Source organism: Thermobia domestica, chromosome 10 (genome assembly GCF_964235325.1).
Source record: "Thermobia domestica chromosome 10, izTheDome1.hap1.1, whole genome shotgun sequence".
Taxonomy (NCBI): Eukaryota; Metazoa; Arthropoda; class Insecta; order Zygentoma; family Lepismatidae; genus Thermobia; species Thermobia domestica.
In genome coordinates, this window is record NC_137463.1 from 150,585,405 (window position 1) to 150,597,756 (window position 12,352).

At 35.1% G+C, this 12,352-nt stretch overlaps 1 protein-coding gene across 1 annotated transcript in view; it reads right to left on the minus strand.

Moving 5' to 3' along the window:
* Window positions 1–12,352, minus strand: part of ACC (acetyl-CoA carboxylase) — a 776,633-nt gene that overhangs the window by 716,820 nt on the left and 47,461 nt on the right. The window contains exon 2 of the mRNA XM_081728639.1: window positions 5,073–5,202. Coding sequence (XP_081584765.1) covers window positions 5,073–5,202 — 130 coding nt within the window. The remainder of the gene's footprint in view (window positions 1–5,072; window positions 5,203–12,352) is intronic.

Here is a 12,352-nt window from a genome sequence, read left to right on the forward strand (position 1 = left end):
CAACGGCACATATGACTTTACAAGAATCTGTCTTGAAGTTATTAGAAAAAATAATAAAAAAATATTAGAAAAATAATATAAACTATTGCACATAAGCAAATATTAACCTACTATCCTTATGCTCTTCAGTTGTGATGATGGAGATCCAAAACGAAGTGATTAGCACACAACATCATGGAGCAGTGCAAACACTTAACAAATGCACTTTCGTCACCATCTTCATGACCACAGACACTATTTTCTACTAGTCTTCAGAACATTTGTAAATGAACCAACTATTGCTCCTGTTACGTATCCACATTTCTGCCATTTATATGCAAGCATGTCCTTTAGGACTGGCGCACAAGATTGATGATACACAACAGAATGCATTTTCTTTATGAAAATTCTGCAATATAACTTGTACACCGAACAAGTGAACACCTGCTACAATCAGTTATTTATCACAGTTTTGATATGAAAACTAGTCTTGCCCTTATTATAAGCAAGTGTTTTATCGTTAAAGGTGGAAAGATGCAGATATTTAATTATTTAATATTGAAGGAAAAAGCAAGAAAGAGGCTTGTTTTATGGATTGCAACTTGGTATTGAATCTTGTAATAATCTTTACTGCCACATATTCCTAGCAGGTGTGCATGCATTCTCTTATCACTAATAGCAGAACAGACACAAGAAAAGTGAATTCTAAGTTTCCAGGTTTCCAGGTGTTTCGATTGTATTTAGACAAACTGGCAATAAATTCATTAAAGTATTTTAACTTCGTAATATACACGGTAAATTATAGGTTGTCAAGTATGAGTATTGGAAAAGAATGCAATATTCTGCAACAATGATGGTCTTTGCGTAAGGTTTCTAGATTGGAGAAGAAAACTTAACACACTATAATGGATCACGTAAAATTGTCTAAAATAGATTTTTGGTTTGATACAACTCAACGTCCCACACGCCTGCTACGCTAAAGGAGACGTGGACCTACTGAATATAGTGGAATCCGAACCATTTTGGTCGTTCAACTAATATGCACCAGTTTATATCATTTTTCTAATATATATCCGAACAATCCCTTTGATATTCTCTGCTCATCAGTACTATTAGGCATGGGTTTCATCGACCAGCAGGCTATTCCATCGCATTTTGAAATAGGTCTAACTTGTAGCATGCTGATATTCCATTTTTCACTACAGAAATTTCAATTTAATTAACGACTTCTCTTACTAGTCTCAAGATCTGATTTGTATAGTGGCTATTATACTGCATTAGTTAAAATCATGCAAGTGCTCGCACGACCGTGTTTCATGACACAAGTTTAACTTGCACAGTTTTTATATGTTCCTGTGGGTAAGAGAGCTCTTAACTCTGAAGTGAAAACAGATATGTAAACTTTGGTTACGAAAATGGATTCAGGGGTAAATTCCAGTGCTATTTGAAACCCCACATGTCCCCCTTGCCATTTATCATATTTGACGGGAATTCAATATGGCGCCTTTAAAGATGGCGATCGTGCACTGGAAGTACTCTCACATATAGATGCTCTACCTTGGTTTACAACACTGAAGTCAGATATATCAAAAGCTTTTTCACTTGTGCCAAAAGGGTATTCTTGGACATTGCCTACTGGATTTCAAGATGGCGTCGGTGTAGCAGCTCAACGAAGCATTTGCGCATCGAGTGACTATTACTACGTTCCTTAGCAACTCGAACTGAATCTTTTTACAAATTTTCACCAAAATTCAACTCTCACGGTTTATGGACCTTCCTCGTAAGACCATTTCGTGTGGAAAAGGCTCACTATTCTTAGGACTATTTGATATAAAGAAAAAATCAGCTGAACTTTGTTTTTCCGAAGATTACCTTTATTTTCATGTAAAATGGGTATCTACACTTAAAAATACAATGCTCGTTTGAAGTTCACTGTTTCTGATCTGCTTCCAAGTTCTATACTGTATTTTGTGATCACAGTCGTATATTTATCGAGTAAATTTTGAGCCCTTTTACATATAGGGCCTGATATTCCAAGTTACTAATTTTCACTTTCCACTTGAAGTCTTGTTTGTTTCGTAATTCCGCTGCTTAGAAATTTATTCTTGACATGTTTTCTGATGTATGTTTAACGAAGTACGATTCGCAAACAGCGTGTTAAAAAACCTTGTTGAAAAGTACCATTGGCGTGTGGTGAAATTTTACTTTGGGTAAGCAATCCAATGAAGCTTATGTATTTTCTGTGAACTCGAATAACATTTAACATTTGAATTAAGGCCACTGCTACAAATGATAACTAAGACACTGGCTTCTGCTGTTGAATTACTCCTAATTTTATTCAACTATTGGCACAGTATTAGTATTACTACTACTGATATTAAAATAATAATAATAATAATAATAATAATAATAATAATAAGTTTAAAAAGTTGTCTGAGACTAGAAGTACTTGAAGTGAGCCTGAATCCTAATTTTCTTGCCAAAATCAGCAATGAACTGGTTATGAAAGTTTGAGTCTTTCCATAGCTTCGAACGTAGATTAGTGCTGAACTTTTAACTCTGTCCTGGCCTTGCGAATTGGTGTTTATGAGACATCTTAATATCAAGACCATCATGTAATTTTAACCTATTTCTCTCTGGTTCACATATATATTTTCTTCCTGTACTATCTTCTCGCAATGTTTTTCAAATGGTTTATGTTTTGCTTCAAGTTCAGCTTTCAGTTCTTTTATTTTCTAATACAATAATCAATGTCATAGGATTTCTTTTGCAAGTATCATCACATCAGTCAGAGGGAAAATGCTTGAAAATATCTTCAATATAAAGTTGAATCCAAAGTCTTTTGTGAATGTAAAATACCATGAATTGCCATTGCCATTATTGCTTATTAATCTCATTTTTGACCTGAATCTGCTTTTTTTTTTCCTCAAATAACGAAATAAGGTCCTTGTACTGTGGGAATAAGATATTCTGATACAGTACTAACTAAATTGAGAATTATAATTGCAGCGTAAAGCAGACACTTTGAGCAGCCGCCTCCTAATTTCAGTATCCAATGCATGACTCTTCCTTGTGGACTTAGAAAAAATGCTGCTAATCAATTTAATGTCAGGAAGAACAATTTGCAGTCTTTGTTGTTAGAGGTCACTTGAGACAAGGTTTAATTTGTAAGCGAAACAATAGACAAAACTGCAGTAAGTCACGATGTTCTCGCTTTTACCTGAAGTCCATTCAAATTCCTTGAAAAAACTGCTGCACCATCATAACTTTTTGCTACTTACTTTTGAACACAGTTGTACCCATCAACTTCCGGCAGACAATGTTGCGAAGGGTTTCAACTGACGATTTTCAGAAATGATAACAAAACCCATAGATCTTTCCTCAGCTGTGCCATCAGACCTTGCGCAATGGAATACACAATAGAGCTGAGAAAAATTATTTAACATGGGCAGCTTCATCAAGAAGTTATCGAAACAAAATTATTTTTACAGATTTCTTGCTGTACATACGGTAAAAACATATTACAAATATATTGTATTAAATCATTCTGAATTATATTAGATAAGCCACTGAATACATTAGAATTTTCTAATTGGACGCGTAATTTCCTTGAAAAATCTGTACTTTCATTCTGACCCCCTGAAAGCCTGTTCATATTTATCTAAGAAACAAACATCAATGAAACGTTTCACAATATTTCTTTTTACGAACGCTCTCCTTGTGCTGATCACTTATTTTCTTTTGTTTATCAAACGTGTGATAAAGTTTGGATTTTCCTAGATTTTTTTTTCATAATTACTGCTTGCAGATGATATTGAGAAAGATAGTGCATTTTTAAAATATTTTTGTATTATGAATGTCGTTATATCCTCCATTGTTCTATATATTATTATTTCTCTTAAGAAAATAAAATAATGTAACTTGTTTGTAGAAGAACAATCATAACCATGAATTATTGCAATATTCAAATGTCCAATATATGTTTTCACTTTAGTGGCAATATTAATTTGGGAAGCTGGACGACCATTCTGCACAATCACCTTTTTATTTTTGCATACTCGAGAAGCAAAATTAGATCGCGGAAATTCAGAAATTATGCAGTCAAAATTACCTCCAGATCCTACACTACACAAAATTTAAGTATATCACTGCAATATTAAACAACTGAATATCGCAGTAAAACAGACACACCTCAATATTATAATTATATTGCGAGCGGTGATAATGATTAGAAATAATGTAAGTATAAGACTAATAGTCACCGCAAGAAACAAACCTTATCTCTAGGAAGTACTTCCGAAGAACATCGTCTTCATCGTCAGCCTAGGTACACTTCAAAAAGGATTTAAACCATAAATAGAATTTTAAAAATGTACGAAGTAAAAATCTTCTTGTCACTAATACCTCAATATTATTTATAAATGACTTTTTTCCTAGTTTTAGTACAGATTTTCTACAATGGTGGCAAGAGGATTTGATGCTTTTTCATAGTATTTCTGCTTTAACTTTCGACAGGGTAGGCAATACGAAGAATTGCTTCCAGATCCGCGACGCTAGAGGACATGCCTATGCTATTATGGTGCTCTCTAGTAAGAGTATGAGTAACTTGCAATAACTACTCAGTTCCAATGTCGAGGAAGTAAGTAAAAAAGCTATTTTGGAAATCGGTTAATCGGTTGAATGATAATAATAATAATAATAATAATAATAATAATAATAATAATAATAATAACGTTATGTGTGGGTCTTATCTTTGGCTATGCACTGCTTACTTTACATACATGAAGTAACCGCCACTGAAAAGTACGAAGTATCGAAGCTAAGACTTGAAGACAATTAATAAAAACTTTTTGGAGAACAGACAGTCCTTCAAAAAAAAGGAGAATCTTAAATAGTTAATTCGTATACAATTTCATATTTCTACTGCACACTGAGGCTAATCTACTTCAAGCAAATTACGGAGATAAAGAATTCCCGTTCCTTAAGTAAAATTTGCATGACTCATAATGTAAGCGGAAAGTAAATAAATTTATTTCTGCATACAATAAGATGTTTCATATAATATAACTTCAAACTTATGCAGTAAAACTTACCTTTTAAATCTTCCGGAGTAACCATAACAACGAACCTGACAGCTCTTTCATTCCTGAACATTTCATATGACCATCTTCGAATGGATCTCATACACTTAACAGCTGCAATTCCATTGTTCGCTATCAAAACCTGAAAATTGTGTTTTTTTTAAAAAAGTATTTTTGTTCGAAACAAGTATTTATAATGATAAATCACTCTACGTTATTGTTCTAAATCAGTGCCGTAACAATGGGTGGTGCAACGCACCGGGGCCCCCAAGCCTAGGGGTCCCCGTCGAACTCGTTAATTATTCAGTAGGATACTGAATACTTATATTTTATTATTCATTTTTTATGTGCACTTTTTATGTGCACGAGAAAATCACTGGCAATTTTAAAATCGCCATCAATTTTAGTAACTTTTTTTGTTGTTGTTTCTGTTTTGGGGCCCCCAAGCCTACAGGGTCATTCCTTATGTGTGAGAAATAATCATTATAGTGAAATTCTAGGTTACTAGTAACTTTCGTAACATGTTTTTCGTTTTTGGGGTCTCCAATCCCAGGGGGTCCTGCCAAACCAGTTTATTACTCGGTACTGAATACTTATATTCTGTTATTTATTTCTTATGTGGAAGAAGTAATCATTGTGAAATTTCAGATTATAACTAATGTTGGTAACATTTTTTCTGTTTTGGGGCCCCCCAAGTCTAAGGACCCACTGAATCCGTTTATTACAGTAATGAATATTCTGTTATTCATTTCTTACGTGTGAGAAATAATCATTGTGAAATTCTGAACTACTACTAATTTTGGTCACATTATTTTCTATTTTTGGGGCTCACAAGCGCAGTGGCCCCTGCTAACCCGTTTATTACTGAATACTTACAGGGAAAACTATACAGTCGTGGACACCTTAAAGTATTTTATTTAATAACTAAATATAACTTCTGTGCATTTGACCATATGTACCTAATATTTTGTAAATAATATTGTTAAAGTATAGGTGTTGAAATAAACATGATATTGGACCGAAATATAACATTAGGTACATGTAATATTTTTTTAAAGAAAGTGCTATGACCTTTTTAGTGATGGACCCCACAGAGACTAAGTTAGGCATTTTTTATTACAGTTGTGGGCACCTGTGCATAACTTTCTAATTTATTTACTAATGTCAAGATACATTGCTTTGTTACATAAATGCATAATACAGCATCCCGTTTTGATGTTTTGAAGTTTTATAGAAACAATTTTAATACATAAATGAAGAACGTGTATGAAATAAGATAATCTGTTTCGTTAATTACTTTCACTTACAGTTTTCTCTAAGACCTGCAAACACTAGATATCATAAAATATAAAGGTAAACAAGAAAGTTCTGTCGCTTTTTGTGGAGGTCTGTGTTCCATTGGTCCTCACGCCGTGAGTTGAATGCGAAAGGAGATAAGGCGAAGGTCAGTTGTTGGTGTGGGTATATCCAACATACTACTTGGTTATGGCAGTTCACTTACACCATGAACTTGCGTAAGGAAAGAGTAAACACTGGACCTCCACAGATCGTCATAAGAGCGTGTACGAGTTCAAACTGGGGTCAATCGCCGGTGCAGTGGGGCGGAAGATATGCCAGGCCTTTGGTGAGGGCGATGTGACTACGCGGGCAGTGCAATAGTGGTTTGAGAAGTTTATAAAGACGGTGACGAAACACTCGAAGACGCACCACGTGCTGGAAGACCAACACATGTACACAATAAAGATCTTGAGGCAACAATTGAGGAGAACAGGACCAGACATGTGAGGAACTGGGATTACAATTCGGTGTGAATGGAGAAACCATTCGGCAGCACCTCCATCAACATGGAAAGCTACAAATTGGGTCGATAGGCATCACATGATTTCACTCCGGGCTAGAAGGCAACACGAGCAGGTCCCTGTGTTTCTTTGCTGTCTCATCTGAGGAAGGAGCTATTTCTAAACAAGGCGTTGACATGTGATGATAAGTGAGTCTGGGTCCTCTATGAAGCTCCACGGCGCCGTCATCATTCGTTAGCATCCCATGAACCGGTTCCAAAACAGCCGACACGAGCACTGCACCAGAAGGTCCTGCGTTTGGTGGACTGGTTGTGGTATCGCCCATTGAGAACTGCTACTAGCTGGTCGCAGCACCAATGCAACTGTGTCCTGTCAGCAGTTGAGCCATGTTCAAGAAAAACTCAAAACTCTGGAGTCATCACTTCTGAATCGCAAAGGGGTTTTCCTGTTACAGGACAACGCTAAGCCCCACATGGCTAGGGTGACACGGGACTATTCTACGCCTTGGGTGGGAAACATTATTGCATCCGCCATACTCCTTGGACATTGTCTGTTCCATTCCCTGGACAATCACCTTAGAGAACGCCAGTTCAAATCCCTAGTAGAGGTGAAAATGCACTTGATACTTTCTTCGCTTCACGGTCCACCAAGTTCTACCGCGATGGAAACCATGGTCTTCAAAACGTTGGCAGAAGCTCATCGATGCTGATGGGGACTATTTTTGATCATTCAGGGAGACGTATCTTAAATGATGTTCAAAAGTTGGTGCGTGAAAAAGCGACAGAACTTTCTTGGTTACCTTTATAAATATAGCCTTTCTATCACATATTATTCCATTATTTAAGATTACTTTGGAGGAAAGTATTTCTGTGTAAGTATGTGTGAATATAGTATATATATCTATCTATCTATATCTATCTATCTATCTATCTATCTATCTATCTATCTATCTATCTATCTATCTATCTATATATATATATATATATATATATATATATATATATATATATATATATATATATATATATATATATATATATTGTGTGTGTGTGTGTGAGAGAGATACTGCGTTTGCTACTTTTACTATTATATTGAAAAATACTTTCGCTTCTCGGGGGGGCCTCCAAATATCCTCTTGCACCGGGGCTCGAAGAGTTTTGTTATGGCACTGCTCTAAATATAACGTTTCTTTCTTTCTTTGTTGAAGTTCAGTGTTCCTTTTCAGTTCTGAAGCTATACTAGACGTAGACCTATAGTTTAAGATGGAATTCGAATCACTGTAATGCGTTAAAATATCAATGTTCATCTACCAGGCATCTAATTCAGGACCCCGTCCACCAAAGGTTCGCGCAGAACGCTAGTCCAGCGGGGAGATTGTTCACCATAGTGTTGTAAAAAAAACGTTTTTTTTTCTGTGAACTTTTTTTTCAATAAAAAACCGTTCTTTTTCATGTTTTTTTTTCAAATGTCTGTTTTTTTTCTGGCAACTATTATTTATTGATTTATGTTGCAGATTATTGAAATAATCAACAGAACTTGAGTCGAAGCCCTCGTAACTTACAAATCGTTTGTTTCTTTGTACCTACACGAGCAAAATTGTGTGATTATTCCATTCGGACCCAGGTCATTTTTGGCGTTTTCCTACATTCTCAGTTAGCGACTTATTGCTCAAAAATCATTCATTCGATTGATATGGCTAAGGCATTGCTTTTTAGAAAATGGATGTGGCTATTTTTTGGTGGAAGTTGCATTGCAGTGTTGTGAATGGGTGGGAAATTATTGAGGGAAATGTAGGGGTGAAAATTTACAAAAAGATCCCTAACTGAATTTCATTTTTTTTTTTTATCTAGCACCACTGCTGCTATATGGGTTCAAGTCACCTAAAAAAATTCTTTGGTGTCTTGACAAGATACAGTAAAATCCTGAAGTCGCTGGCTTCCATTCAAAGAGAGAAAGAAAAATTCTCTGTCGTCATACACAAGAAATTTTCACACTTTTTATGCCTTAGAAGCAAAATCAACTACGCCTTCTCTAATTATCCTATTGAAACTCTTTATGGTGCGTTCTGTAGGGCAAAGAGGAAGCTTTCAGGTAGTGGTACGTTTGTTGCAATGTAGCCAACAAGAGGAAAATAATAGAGGGGAAAAGGGAAATTTTCCGAATTTTTAACCTAAAATCAGAAATTAATTGTTTTGGCTGGAAAAACTGCCATCAGAGAGACAAAAACTATCTGAAAATAAACCTATAAACCTTAGTACTCCAAAAATATATCCTACAAGTATCATGTCGATATCTAACAAAGTAAGCATGAAATTAAAAAAAAAAAAATATCTCATTCTACCTCAGAAATTCACCATTTCCAGAACAGGGCTTATTATAAACCTCAACTGTACTTCCCCTCATTATTCTAGTTAAACTTTTTGTGGTGTGCTGTGTAGGCTAAGGATGAGGCTTTCTGACACTGGTACGTTTGTTTGAGTGTAGCCAACAAGAGGGAAATAATAGAAACTAAAAAGGGATTTTTTTTCAAAATTCGCCTCTAAAATCTGGAATTAAAATTTTCTGTAGCTGGCAACACTGCTATCAAACACACACACACACACAAACTATCTTAAAATAAGCTTGTGTATCCCTCTAATATATCCTACAAGTATTGTGACGATATCTAATAAAGTAAACATGTCAATAAAAATATCTCATTTTACCTTTAAAAAATCCCAGTTATGTTTCCTATTAGAGAACAAGGTCTACTGTAAACCTCAACTGTACTTCTCCTATTTATCCTATTGAAGCATTCTATAGTGCGTTGTGTAGAGCAAAGACGAGACTTCCAGATACTGATACATTTGTTCCAATGTAGCCAACAAAGAGGGAAATAATAGAGACAAAACAGATAATATTCCCAAAATTTCCCCCTAAAATATGGAATGAAAATTTTCTATAGCTGGTACCACTGCTACCAGATAGGCGGAAACTATCTTAAATTAAACATTAGTACACCACTAATATATCCTACAAGTATTATGGTATTATGGCGATATTTAAGGAACGAAGCTTCTAATTACCGAAAATATATTACGGTAAACAGAAAAGTAGGGAAAAGCTACAAAAATCAAGGGTTAGAACCTAAATACGAGTTTTTCGTGCGTCCCCTAATTACTCCATTGTAACGATCTGTACCTGTGTTTGTTAAGTAGGGACAAATGTTCGATTGGCGTCAGTTGACTTGCACTCGGACTTATAGGTACGGATTTATAAACAAAACTTTCGTATTTTTTGCAGAAATTTAGGGAAATTTAAATTTCTCTAATTGGCAACACTGCGCGCAGGCCCGTCCAATTGATGTCAACAGTTAGGTATCCATCCGAGGTATCTAACTGGCAAGTCTTAATTAGGTCTTTCTACAACGAAGGAAGCTACCGGGAAAAAAGAAGTAAAAGAAATTCGAAATTAGAAAATTTTCGAATTTTTGACTAGGGTGAAATTTGAGATGGAAATTCGACACGAGAAGAAAAAGAAATTAATACGATAAACTATGGTCCAACCATATTCGGCAAGAATAATATCCCGATATCTTAATTAGTGTCCACACAGGAGCAGATTAAAAAAGTGACACACCTGTGTGTGCCACTTTGGCCACCTGGGCCACCGAGTGTACATTTGATTACTTTTTTTTGACTATTAACCCGTGTTGTTGTTGTAGTTATAGTCTCGACTAATAATAATATCGTTGTTGTAAACAAACTTCATTAGGAAAATTTTCTCTCCTTTTTACATGTTAGTTCCAACACTGTTGGTGAGAAATGCAGGGTATTTCAAAATGAATATCGGGGTTTTAAGCCTTCGTAGTACTTATTTCATTTTACTTACAATTATAAGTAATGCATGAAGTAAAAGAGTACCTCAAACAGTCTATGCTACAAGTGTTCGATGTGAGATTCATTCGTCACACGGTACACATCTAGTCGATAGGGAGAAAGGCCCATAAACTTTCCACCATATGGCATAAAACACGTTCAATTTAGGGGAGTCTCGTTTCAACTTTACCATCTCCTGAGAATTTGCAGACGGCCAGATGCAAACATTATGAGTGCTCACATTAGCTCTTAGGTGAAATGTCGATTTATCACTGAAGACGACACGATCCAGGAAATCTTCATTGTTATGCACCAATATTTCACTTTCGAAATTGGCACGTAAACCGTAGCCTGTAGGCTTTAAACCTATAGCAACTACAAACGATAAGGACGTAGTTGCAAGCGTCTCCATTATATTCTTCACACAGACGGTTGCACTGTACAGATTCAGTCTTAATTAAAACACAAAAAGCTTTCTGCTCTCTAGTCTCCATCTTTGCTACTTGCTCTTTCAAACGGCAGACAGAAGAAACAATGCATGTACATGCGTGACTACAAAACTGTTTGAGTTGCTCTTTCATTTTATATAATATTTATAATTGTAAGTTAATTGTAATAGATACTACAAAGTTTCAAAACCCTAATGTTAATTTTGAAACAGCCTGCATTGCTTAAAATTGTGTCATCCTATATTTATGTCTTGTATATACATATCATCAACGAAGGGGAGGGTAAGTGCAGTCGCACTCAGAAAGGCTTAAATACTTACTAAAAATGCAATCCCGTTGTGTCTGTTTTTTTTTCTTTAATCTATTATGTTAGTGAAAGATAAAGCAAACACACCTGCAGAGGAAAGATGGTCATCCTTTTTATAGAATTCAATATCGAGCTTCAATATCAATGTATCAGTTTGCAATTCCAGTGCAACTAGCTCTTTTATATTTATTTTTTTATTTTTCTTCTACATCTGTTAATTCTTTTTAAAAAATCTTGTTTCTATCTTCAATGATAAGGAACTTGTTTCTGACAAAATCAAGACTAGTTGTCATATCAAAACTGTGATAACTTACTAAAGGGAACAGATATTCGCTACTATTCCAGAATTGAATTCTTGCGTTTGACAACAATCAAGCAATTTGTGCTCGGATTTATTCGACCATTTGCTTTAGCATTGTCAATGTGGCCTTAAACTAATGCGACCTAAACATAATTTATGAAGGTAGTATTCAAATAGGTCAGCTTAGTAAGTGTAACTACCATCATCATGAAGTCTGTTTCCAACAAGAAATATCTAATTTAATTAATATACTTATGACAGATTTTGCCGTAACCTCCAAACTTGCCGCTCCATGCAAATGCACGTGTTGCATATGTGGTAGAGCCGGTTCTGCATATCATATATATCTAGTCGACAAATTATTTATATATGATATTTAGAAAAATACTATTAGGCAAATTAGTATTAGTTTTTACCTTTAGACAAGTTATTTGACTTTTATACTGTTCGTGACATTATTTTCATACTTATTAAAGGCCTGTTTTCACGAAAAAACAAAATTTCATTTCTACTTTTATTCTTAGTTAATGTTGATGAAAACTGTTGAAACCCGAATTGTTACTAGGTATGGTATTCATG